The sequence below is a fragment of the Melospiza melodia genome, chromosome 6 (genome assembly GCF_035770615.1).
Source record: "Melospiza melodia melodia isolate bMelMel2 chromosome 6, bMelMel2.pri, whole genome shotgun sequence".
Taxonomy (NCBI): domain Eukaryota; kingdom Metazoa; phylum Chordata; class Aves; order Passeriformes; family Passerellidae; genus Melospiza; species Melospiza melodia.
The window spans coordinates 49,302,459-49,315,262 of NC_086199.1; the positions used below are offsets into that span (position 1 = coordinate 49,302,459).

At 39.1% G+C, this 12,804-nt stretch overlaps 1 protein-coding gene across 2 annotated transcripts in view; it reads left to right on the forward strand.

The window, feature by feature from the left end:
- The window catches only part of QSER1 (glutamine and serine rich 1), a 44,171-nt gene that overhangs the window by 16,442 nt on the left and 14,925 nt on the right, over positions 1–12,804 (forward strand). For both annotated transcript variants that reach the window (XM_063160557.1, XM_063160556.1), the window contains exons 3-6: positions 1,045–1,209; positions 4,461–8,159; positions 11,075–11,370; positions 12,419–12,535. In XM_063160557.1, the coding sequence (XP_063016627.1) occupies positions 1,045–1,209; positions 4,461–8,159; positions 11,075–11,370; positions 12,419–12,535 (4,277 nt within the window). The remainder of the gene's footprint in view (positions 1–1,044; positions 1,210–4,460; positions 8,160–11,074; positions 11,371–12,418; positions 12,536–12,804) is intronic.

Here is a 12,804-nt window from a genome sequence, read left to right on the forward strand (position 1 = left end):
AAGCTGAGTGTGTAGCAGGAAGTTAACAGTTGTTAGCTTTTTATCAAAATGTTGTAAATAGAAAGGAAAATATAAAGGGAGGTTATGCTTGGCATCTTGTTTTTTGAAACAGCTGTACTTATTTGTTAGAATACAGCTTTTCAGGATTTGGCCTATGTATGAGGGCAAACGTCGTGTGCCTTCGAGCCAGTGGCAGAAATGCAAAACAAAAAAGCAAACAGCAGAACTGATGGGAGCTGGAGCATTCTGCTGCTGTACTGCCATGTGCACACTGAGAGCCTGCTGGGGAAAAGTTAAAATTCATTGAAAATGTAGCAGTGGCTTAGGCTGCGTTACAGCTGCATTGGGGTCTGTCTTTGATCCTGATGATATCTCTGGATCCCCCAGAAGATGGGGCTTGACCTCTTCATGCTCACTTTGCAACACAGCTTCCAAAGGAAGGTGTTTGAGCTCATGCACTGACTGAGTCTGTATCTCCTGGCCAGGTCCTTGATCAGGGTGATGGAGGGCTGGAATTGCAGTCTGGACGTAATCTCAGTTACTCATAGCTCTGGATCTCACCAGGGCTTCCCATTGAGCCCCCTGCTGTGGAAAGGTCTGAGCAATGGGAAACACATGGAGGTGTTTGCTGAAACAGGGAATGCAAATCCAGACTTCCATAAGCTGCCCAAAAGGGAGAAACTGGATATAGAAAAGTTGGACATGTTTCAGGAGGAGTTCTGAATGTTTAACCAAGTGAAAACAGAAGAGTGAATCTTCAGCTAAGGGTGTACCTAAGTACTGTTATAAGCATCATATTTGACATACATTTAATAATAGGTCTTAAAATGTGTACTGAAGTTTCAATTTACAGTTGTAACACTGCATAACAGCTAAACACAGAAAAATCAATGTTCTTGACTTTCTAATGTTTTATAAGGTGGGGGTTTTGGGGGTTTTTAGTGAATTATGAATTATGAATTATTATATCTGTTATTTGATTTTGCTTCTTTGAAGTTCATCTGAATTCTCTGTTTTGTTTCATTTCTCTCTGCTGTCATCCAGGTCTTTCAGGAATATTTGATACCAGTATGCCCAGTGCTGGAGGTAACACTAAGGAAACTTCTTCAGTTATGAATTTTCTCTCTGCTATTGAGTCTCGTACTGCTCAGGCAGTCTCTTCAGGATCTACCCTTTTACCACAATTCAGGGCTCCTTCCTGGCAGACAGGTGAACATTTTCTCTTTAAATAAATTTTGTCATTGTTATATTGGATGTTTGGGAGAATTTGAAACAAAAATATTCTGACTAACTGAAAAGGCTGCATGTTTTCTACTTCTTTTACATCTCCATATTTAACAATTTCAAAATCAATGAAATTATCTTAGCAAAGAATTTAAATGAGCAGAAGTTCTGGTTGTTTAGAAGGAATTTAGATACATAGGATATTATTCTGTCTGAAGAGTCAAATTTATATCCCCAGTTTTGTTTGGAATTAGTCTCACTAACACTTTAGGCATTTTCAGGCACACTACCTATTCCTTCTAGCAAATCTTTCACTCTCAAACTCTGTTCCCTATGACAGTTTTTCTGTGCTATTAGTACTAAAATCCATGGGTAGCTTTGGCCCCTTTGTACACAGAAGTAATGAGCAAGGTGTTCTCAAAAAGAAGGTCTGAGGTGCATGTCAGATAGAAATAAGGGATCTAATTTACAACTGAACAAATGTGCCATCTCTTTTGGCAGACTGGCTGCCTTCCACAAACCTCCCCCATCTGTCAAGCCTTCTGTGCAGGGCAGGAAACTGCAGATTTTGAGCTTGCTCTAGACAGTCACACCAAGATAAGTGTTGCTGCTGCATCTGTGGGTAGCTTCAAGTTCTGGTTAATCTTCTGGAGTGATTGTGCAGCTGTGCAGTGAATTGGATCTATTCACTGATCTAGCAGAAAATGTTTGAGTGGCTTTTTTCCTTTGGTGGGATGGATTTCCTCTGTATCAGCAGGCTGATCTGTGTCTCAGTGCAGCTGTATGATTGCTGTTCTGATTTGGGGAGGAGGCACAAGGTAGCCAGAGTGGAGCAGTCCTTTTGTTGACAGTTTGCACTCATTCTGTGAAGAGCTGCTAAAAAGCTGAGACTAGAGACTGTGGCTTTTAACTCATCATTGGCAAAAGCATATATGTAGGAGCACAGATGAAGATGCCCACTGGTAATCTGGCAAACAACCTTAGTATAAATCAGTTGTGAGTTTAGAGTTATGATGGCCCATCAGAATGTCAGCTGGGAAGAAATAATTTTCTCTTTGTCCTAGCATTTCTCCATTGCAGCCTGCCTAACAGTGAATTGTGAAGAAGGGGGAGACATGCTGTGGGTCAGGTTTGATGTTGGTACCTATGACTGGGAGACTTCTCTGTGCTCATTACTAAGAGCTCATTAGTAAGCCAATTTTTCACTATTGCCAGTTCTCTGAGCTTTCTGTTGTCCTTTAATACTTTTGCTGCTTTTCTGTGACCCTCGATCCTCCCAAGTGTCTATTGAGAGCTTTATCTTCACAAACTTCTTTGAGGGAAAGCAAGAGCTCTTCACTCTGCAAAGCGACCTGTTTTCAGAAGGGTTTCTTACTTTGGGGTTTTCTCCAAACCCCCCACTGCTGATTTTGGGGGGAAAAAAGAAGAACATTGTTATGTTTGTCCTTCCAAGTGTTCCTTTGATCTGTGTTATCAGGGTTCTGATTTCTTAGGGTTGTGAGGGTGTGTCTGTGCATGCAACTTAGTACCTTTGCCATGCCTTTTGTCTGCTCCTGAACAAATATTAGAATATAAAGCCCAGCAGTTCTGCCATGGTAGTGCTCCTGTGACAGGCTCTTGTCTGGTTTGAGAAGTTAGAGGTATTTGGAATGGTTTTGATTTATGGAAGAAAAGGTAAAATACAGGTTAGATGAGAAATGAACATCTGCAGTTAAAACAGGTTTAAATTTTACCCTTTCTAAGGGGCTTCCAGATGGCCCTTCCTTTGTGTTAGCAGTAGGTAGCAGTAAAAGAGAACCCAGTTGAACATGATGTTGCAGTTTTTTAGAATGGGGGGAAAAGTGCATTAAAACACTGATTATGCTTTCTCACTCAGAAAGACCTTATTGTTGACTAAGGAAAAATACCTTGGCATTCCTTCACTATCACATCTCTTCATATCAGTTTGTCTTGGGCTGAAAGGGAGAAACAAAGAATTTATTTCTCAGCTTCACCTGAAACTTCAAAAGCAATTGTATGATTAAGTTGCAATCAGCTTAAGAAGACTTACTGTATTGTAAAATTAAATATTTTTTTAACTGAAGTATTTGTTTCAAAACAAGCTTGATTTACTGAGAGTTTTTATTTGTTCTTGAATGATGCTAAGCTAAAAAGTGTTTTAAGAGTGCAAGAAGAATCTAAAAAGGTCAAGTCATTCCACTGATTTTAAGTTTTTTTCTGATTTGCATACCCTGGTAAATTTCCCAGAGGAAACTGAATCCTTTGCAAAAATTTTAAGTTTCTCTGGGAACAAACTTGTCTTCTTTGCTTTTCTTGGTAGACTTTGGAAACAGTACACAAACTTCACCACTGTCTGCAAGTTACAGGGTGAAAAGCAAGGTGAATGATTACAGGGTTACAGGGTGAATGATATGGATCACTGCTCTAAGCCTCAAAGCTTGCAAGGGAGTTTTATACTCCTGTTTCAGCTGGAGTAGTGTATTCTGTTGAGAAATCTTGTTTAAGCCAGGGTGTCATACCCATGGCTGGATGCAAATAAGAAATATGCTTTTCATTTGGATAGTTGTTACTGCACCATGCAGATAATTGCTGTCTGAGGATATTTGGGACTCTCACTTCAGAAAGCATACAAATTATATTTACTGCTTGTACTGAAAGTCAAACCCCTCCTTTAAGAAAATGAATTGCAGAGTGTATAGACCATTAGCTGTCTCACTGTATGCTCTGAAATGTTTCCCATAAAGTGAGTTATAAAATTATTGGTGAGGGTAACTCCAGGAGATGGGATTGCTTCTTAAACTGTGTATGTATTACACCTGCTAAGGTGTAATTTTGCCTTTTTACTGTTTATTAAAGGTGGCTGGGGCTTTTGATCAGTTTAGTATGATCTTCTTTTTAAACTGAAATAAAAACTAGTAAAGAGCCTTCCATTTCAAAGCAGAATTAATCTTGTACAATTTTTTTAATCAACAATTTGCATCTTAAGGATATGAGGTTTCAGCAATTCACTGCAGGTATAGAGTTTGGCATTCTAAAAAAACCCCGCATTTCCATTTTGAAAACTACCCATGATAAGTGCCTCCCTATGTATGTTTGGGTTTTTTAAAAGGGTGGTGATTCTAAAGAATGTTATATTTGTAAATGCTGTAAGAGCTTGCAAGAAGAAATGCAATGTTGTTATTTTTAAAGCTCTCTTATGCTCCTTTTTCCTCCTTGTTTTTTTTTGTTTTTTCCAGGTATGCATTCCTCGACAGCCACAGAACTATTTGTTACTGGAGCTTTGCCAACCTCTGGAACATTTCCACCAACCTCTGCTTTGTCAGCGTATCAGCATCCCAACACCTTCAGCAGCAGAAACTTTGCTACTACCCCTTCTCTTACCCTTCAAGATGCCACTTTCAGTGCTACATCCAACGGTCTCTTAAGTGCCCACGATCCTTTATTGCAGATTAAAACATCCCAAGGCACCGTTCCAACCGCTTTGACATTCGAGCGCCTGGGCAGCTCCGTTCTGAGTACCAGTGTGCCCCCCCAGTCATCAACATATCGTTCTGCTCAAGAATCTGCACCCCATCTTTTGCAGCCTCAGTTCAGTTTGTTGCCTTCAACCCTTGGAGGAGCCCAGCAGGTGTCTCAGGCCTACAGCACATCTGTGTTCACTGGTTCCACTGCTTCCATGGACAGAGCACTTCAGCGAGAATGTAGTGTTATCAAACACCACCAGCGGCCTTCGAGTACTCAGTCTGTCCAGCCTCAACTGACTGTTTCACAGCATTCCTTACACAGCTATTTAACAAGTACAAGTGGAGTTAACTTTCAGGATACGTCTAGGCACTCGGCGTTATCCTGCAGTCCAGTTGGAGATGTTACTCAGGTGAGCAATGGAGGACCACAGCAGAAGACTTCTCAAGTCACAGTGGAACTCGCTCAATCGTACACATCTGCAATTCCATCGCCTGGTTTTCCCTCTGCTTCCACTGCAAAAGTGAAAAACTGTTCCATGAAGCAGCCTCCGAGGTCAACAAAGACCCCCAAACCTCAGAGTGTAGCTCCCGCTGTGCAGACACAAAGCTATGCCAAAACTGCACAAAACCAGAGTTCTGTTATTACAGGCCAAGCACAGATCTATTCTACAGCACAGCTCCCCAGCCTCTTGTCCGTCAGTCAGTCCCAAAACTACGTTTCATGCCAGGCTCAGAATGTGCCACCTGTCAGCCACTCACAGGATTTCTCATCCAGTAAGGTTGAGAAGCTGCCCTCACTGTATAAAACATTGACTTTTTCTGGGCAATCACAAGCTATTACTTCTGACAGTCAGACTTTAAGTTACTCCTCAGAGGAACAGGTATTGACCTCAGTTCCAAATGAGAACTACTCTGGGCAAATGAGGGAACTCTCTTCAGTCAGCCAAGCTCAGAACTACTCTTCTAGTCACTCTCAGGGTTTATCTCCAGTTACCCAGTCCCAAGTTAATTTTTCATCTCAGTCACAAGTTTTAGCAGCTGTTAGTCCTTCAGAAAGCTATTCTTCAGGGCAGTCTTTAACATTAACGTCGCCTTCTCTTTCCTTTAATGCCTCTCCTCGGGTACAAACTCTTCCAGCCTCCAGCCCTAATCAGAGCTATATTTCTTTACATTCTTCTCAGAACTCTCAGTCCCAAGAATCCTCCTCTCCACAGTCTCAAAAGTTTTTGCCATCTGTCCAGTCTCCTTTTGCATCCCCAGCTCACTCCCAGACGCTGCAGAACAACAGACCTTCCTCAGAAACAAAGTCCTATGTTAAAAGGAAGTCTGACTCTAACTTATATGCCTCATCGAAACAGGAGGAGGAATTATCAATGCAGGACATGCAGGCATTGCAACAGCAAGCTGCTCTCGAATCTTCCACTCAAAGCCTAACAGAGGAGGAGATCAATGCTCAGGATGCGTCCTACAGGGTCTCAAAAGCAAATGACAGATACTCTCAAAGTGTAATCAGAAGCAACTCTCGTCTTGAAGATCAGGTTGTTGGACTTACTCTTCAAGGAACAAAAAAAGATGAAAGAATGGTCAGTTCTGTGGAACAGCTTTCCCAACACATTGGCCATATCAGCAGCCTAAGCCATGATATCAAAAAGACAACGAATTTAATGAGAACAACACAGGGAGCTGTGAGTGCCAAGGAACTAAACCAGCAGCATTCCCTTATGCATAAGGTACATGACAGTAAAGCTCAAGAGCAGCAGGGCCAAGTCATTAGCACGCCACCACAGGTGCAGCCTCATGCTTTAAGACATGGTCATCAGCTGTGCTTGCCCAGTGCACAGGTACTGCTGGAGTCAACCTGTGACTTGCAGATCCTTCACCAGTCAATCCTGCAGTCGGGTTTAGGACAAGCAAAGGCATCACCACAAGTGCAAAGAATACAGAGTCCTCAGCAGGTGGCACATGCGTTCCTTCAGATGGATGGTCACGTTGTTCAAAGTAATGGGGGTCATTCTCAGCAGCAACTTCATAGTCAGAATTCAGAAGTAATGAAAATGGACATTTCTGAGTCTTCAAAACCACTACAGCAGCATTTGACAGCAAAAGATCATTTTACTCAGACAAATCAACATGATGCAAAAAATCAATTTGTTTCTCTTAGTTCAATATGCTTCCCAGAATCTATGCTTCTCAGCGATGAGAGGAATATATTATCCAACGTGGATGACATCTTAGCAGCAACAGCAGCAGCCTGTGGAGTGACACCATCTGACTTTGCCAAATCATCCTCTAATGAAGAGGAAATCCAAACTGTTGAAAATAGTGAGGAGTCTAAAACGCAGTTCCGATCGTTGGATTCCAGACACGTGTCTTCTGTTTTCAGTGCCTCACCTACTGTAGTTGGAAAGCCAGCAAGCAGAAATAATATTTCTCTGAATGGAGGCCAAATTACTCTAAATCTTACCCCAGTGTCAACAATACAGACAAAAGCTGTGAACCTGGATCAGCAGCACCTTGAAACTTCTGATCAGACTGTACCAATAAGAATGACCTCTCCCACCCTTGGTCCTGGTCAGGAGGAGCAGGAGGCTGTGCGAGTGAAGAAACAATCCAGCATCAGTCATGAGTCTGAAGAAGATAATGAAGCTTCTGTTGATGGTGCACTGAATGCAAGGGAGACAGATTTTGTTTCAAGTGGTAGGAGCTTAAGTGAGGAAAGTGCTGCTTCAGAGAATGATTTCAGTGTGGGTGGTGATGATGGTACAGTGTCAGGTAACCAGTCAAAGGTTCCATTGCAGCCTCTGTCTGTGCCCCAAAGTTCAGATGGAGCCATTAATAGAACTGAAGAAGAATGCCAAGATTTAACTCAAGGGAACCTTCAGAAGAAAAAAAGCAAAGGAAAAAGCCAAAACAAAAATGCTGCAGAAGATGACAGTGCAACTCAGAAACAGGTAAAAAGAAGTGGACAGTGTAAACGTCAAAATTCAAGAGGAAATGATGCATGTTTCACATACTCTTCTCCTGTTTCTGAAGGTTGTTATGATACTTACCAACATCAGGAAAGAATGAGGCAAAAAATTAAAGAAGTTGAAGAAAAACAGCCTGAAGTCAGAACAGGATTTATTGCATCTTTTTTAGACTTTCTGAAGTCTGGGCCTAGGCAACAGTTTTCCACTCCAGCTGTACGAATGCCAAACAGGACTAGGAGACCAGTCGCACAAATAGTTCGTGCCCCTTGCCTGCAGCCCTCTGCAAAGCCTCAGCCAGCAGCAGCAGCACCTGTGGCTGCTGAGGTCAGTGGAGAAAGTCCAACCAAAAAAGCTGATGAGGAACTTAAGAAAAATTTAGAAACGCTGCCTTCATTTTCTTCTGATGAAGATGATTCTGTGGGTGGTAATCATGATCTTCAAAAGAGCATCTCTACTGCATTGTCAGCCCTGGATGAAACATCTGAGAAAAAGATCAAATCAGGTAAAAGGGTTACTACATGTCCATATGTTGAAGGAGATTTTGGTAGCTGATGGGACAAAAAAAAAGAATAATTTTATCTCTCTTCAGGTAAAGGTTTTAATTTGATTTGGTTTTGGCCACAATTAAGAGTTTTCTTCAAAAGATGTATTGACTATGGACTAAAATAGTGTTTTCCACAATTAGAAAATATGTAAATAAACTTTTTCATGCTACTTAAATAGGACTAATGCCAAAAAGTTATTTTAGCCTGGAGTTGGAATAATGTGTGTGTTCTCTTCGATTCTGGCTTGAAGCACTAAATATGATTTTCATCTGGGAACATCAACAAAACATGTCAGAGGTTCTAAACCTATTTTTAAAAAATTCTAGCAAGGGAATATATTCATAATTGCCATCAGCAGGTGATAAGCTCTTGCTAGGTAAACACCCCATTTTCTGTGACAATGAAGTTGCACTGGATAGATGTGTGGTACAACTTTGGCTCTTGTAAACTGCACTCATTTATTTGTAAACTGCTACTCATGGTGCAAGGTAGGAGTTGTTTGAGCCATATTGATCAAGGGTGTTGTAGTTCAATGTTGATAGGTTACTAACAAAAGAACAAAACCTGGGAAGGACTGGTTTGGGCAGGGAGGGGCAGGCAGCAACCACTGATCACAGCAGTAATTAGTTTTTCCCACACTTTGCAGTTTCAGTTGTGTTACATCCATGCTGTACATCCATGTTCAGAGCTTTTAACTGAGGGTGCTTTGTTTTGAAGTATTTTCAGCATACAGAATGTTTTTGCCTGGACAGGTCTCTTCAGTAAAGATTTATATTTTTTTTCCCCCTCTGGTAAGCAATTAGAAACTATCCAGGCAATCACATAATTGTACTAATTCCAGAGACTTACCATTGTCTTCCAAAATAATCACAGGGAGAAATCAAACATTTCTTTAACTCTTCTCAGGATTCAGAACCCGTGACCTGTAAGCTGATTCTCAACAAGAGAGAATGAAGTAATGGTTTCCCTTTTTAGATTAAAGGAGAAAGGGAGAATTTTTTTTCTCTAGGTGTGACATGAAAAATACGTGGCAAAATTAAACTTGAATTGTAATAATCACATCTAAGATACTGGGAAATCATTGCAGAATACATTGAGATGCTGAACAATGCTTTATCCTAATTACTATTCTGTTTTTTTCTTTGGCTATTTCTATGCAATTATGTTAAGTGCATGCATTTCAAAAAGGCTTTTACAGAGGATGAAGTTCCTTCTGCGTTTTTCACTTGAATATATATTTCAAACAAGAAAGCACTGATTGTTTTTCTTACCAGAAAGCTGAAATCTGGACAGTGCCAAGGCATGAGCCTCTTTCTGAAGTTTGTTAATTTTAGTTAAGCCATTTCTGTGTACAATGTCCAAAGAAGTATTTCAATTTTTATTTTTTTTTTGTTGGGTGAACATTTCCATTAGTGAGCATTTCCATTACTGTTTTATTTGCAATTATTTCTTTTACACTATGATTGTATCTTCTTTGTTATCCATAAGGATGTAAAATTTATGTCATCAATTTCTTGAATTCACCTTCCTGTTTTGTGACATGCAAAATTGTTTGTACAAGATGCTTAACGATGACATCTTTCTTCCTTTCTTGCTGGTGTTTTGCAGGTTTTCTGGTAATACCCTTTTCTATCTGTTTTTGCAAATAAGTATAGACAGACAAATATTAAAACATGGTCTTTTGTTGATGGTATTAAGTATACATGTACCTTTATCTGCTGTTCTGACAAATATGTAAATATACCTGAGCAACTCATAATGTTGTGGCTAATTAAAGCTGTCAGAGCTCTCTCTCACTGAAGAAATTGAACATATTTCAATAATGTGAGGTGATGTATCTGGAAGAACACATTTCACATTCCAAATTAACAATTTTATTGAATGGATTTAGAGAATCTTCACTTAGTTAGATATATAGCTTTTGTATTGACACATTAATTTGACATTTAACTCATTTGTTTGGAGTCACTTTTGTTAAAATATGTTACATTATCTTTTGTATAATTTTTCAAGTGAAAAAGTCAACAATTAGCAGTGATTGTAACAAAATTGTGAAGTGGTTTAAGTTTCCTGAATGATATTAGTAATTGTATTATTGTTAATATAACTTGATTTCTTTTAGATCAGCAAGTCAATGTTAAAACTAACACGCATAGAAGATTGTAAAGTAATATCTAAAAAGGATTCTAATTTTTTTCAGGTGGGAAAAAATAATTTTGAAAGGTGGGACTTCTCTTTGGCTCTTTGGAATAGAGGAGGAAAGGAATGTTCTTTTCCCTTCTTTGTTTTGTACCATCAGTTCTCATTGCTCACCTCTGTTAATATTAAAAATCATTAGACTATGGCTAAAGTTTTAATCTGGAACTTCCAGTTACATTATCACAAATAATAATCACACAAATAATCACATAAAAATTATAAATGTCCAAAAGTCACACAGAAAATATTTTCATATTTCATGTGTATTTCTCTTTCTGCAATCCAATTTCAAAATATTTCTCAGCAGATAACAAGATTCAGTGTTGCAACCTTTACTGTTGTATTTGCTTATCGTCACAAAGTACAGCAGTATTACCTGGTGATCGTGTCTGTAACTATCAAATTGTTTTCCAAAGCATTCAGTTTTGTTAATTCCAGATGCTAACAGATGTAGCAGTTTAATACAAACAGAGGTATATTAGCTACAGTATTCTGGTTTTGTTTAAGATTTAGTTGTGGTCAAATACTGCTTCTATTTTAACTCCTAGAACAGGTGTTTTTCCTAGAATAGTTGCTTTTATTATAAATTGTAATAGAAAAGAAGATAAACCTAGCTCCATATTACATTGCTAATCCTTGATAATTTAACTGAAATTTGGATTTTTTTCTTCAGAAACTGAAAAAGTGACAGTTGTTACTGCTGCTGCCACCACCACCAGTGCTGTAGTAAAGCAGGAATCTCCACAGACAGCTGCTCCTGTAGGCAATGTGCAGGAGAAAATGAATCCAGCTGACCCCTTAAAAGTAGCTCAACAGGATGCTGTGACTTCAGAACAATTGGCAAAAATGCAGGAGACTGTTGCAATAGAAGGATGTACTGATGAGGAGAATATGGACAGTGAAGGAGAGGGGATGTACAGAGAACGTGATGAATTTGTAGTGAAGATTGAAGATATAGAGACACTAAAGGTAATCTGAATATTTGCTGGGGGGGAAACACAGCACAAAACCCCTGCATATGAATTTAGCCTCAAGGAACTACCAGAAGAGGAAAGGCTGCAGATTAGTTTTCTCTTTCCATTCTAATATTCCCTGATTGCTGCCAAAAAGCCTTAAAGGTGTCTTTCTAGTGCAGGTTACAAACATGTTTTGAATGTACATGACCCCTTTTATGCTACATACATAATAAAGTAAATCTGTGTGCTGGTAACCTCTGTTAGAACTTGGAATTACCTATTTTAATATTAAACAGCATAAATTTTTCAGAGTCTCTTGACTACTTTTTTTTTTTTTTTTTTAAGATAGGAGTAGACTTTCAAATGAAACTTTGCAAAAGAACTTGAATGGAATTGGCTTCTGGTTCTTTGTAAGAGGTTCTGCTTTGTATTTCAACAAGAAATTATTGCCATAAGCAACCAGTACAACTCTTCACATGAGTTTATGTGAATTTCCTTGTTGTCTTTGATTGTTTGGTTTTGTTGCTTCACCATATTTATTATTCTACATGTTGACCTTTCTTTTTGTTGCTATCATAGCCAGCAATGTTCTTACTGTTAGAAAATTTCTAATATTTTTGATTACTTGTCTCTGTGCTTGTCCTCTTAGGGTGCAGTTTTAAATTAAGTAATGCTGCTTTGTCACACAAGACAAGTGTTATCAGTTTGAAATATTCCCTTCTCACTTATCAAAGGGATTAAGGTACGTTAGGAGATGTTTTGAATTTTAAGTTTGTTAGTTCAGGAGTCATGAAAAAGTAATGAGTGTTTGACTACATTTTCCAAAAGGTTTATTTGAGTTAGTGGTTTGTTTGTAGGATCTACAGAAAATTCTCATTCAAGCTAATAATTACAAACTTGCCTTGATGCAAACAGAACTTAATAACGATGGTGTTGGAATTTTAAATGACTTCTTTACATTTTATCCTTGGGTTACTTCCTCAAAAACGTGATGCACAAGCACATTCCTGGAAGAAAAATAAGCACTGCTTTTAGCAAACAATTTTTTTATGTTCTTCCAGGTTGCTTTGCAGACAGGAAAAGAGCCTCCAGCTATTTGGAAAGTACAGAAGGCTTTATTGCAGAAGTTTGTTCCTGAAGTGCGTGACGGCCACAGAGAGTTTGCTGCTACTAACAGTGTGAGTCCTTAGAATTCCTTGGGAAGCCTCATGGGAGCTGCTTTCCTTCATGCAAGGCTAGGAGAATAAATTGAATGTGATTCTGGCATACATTCTTAGCAATCATCCTAGGGGGGAAAACCTCCTCCAGCTCAGACTCTCCCTAAAGACATCCATGGACTGATTTTCTGCTTTCTAGCATGGGGTCTTTGGTATCATTTTGATATCACTTTGATATCTTTTGTAAAGGAACAAGTTTTCCTGACCAGAATAAAATCAGTGGAAAAAAG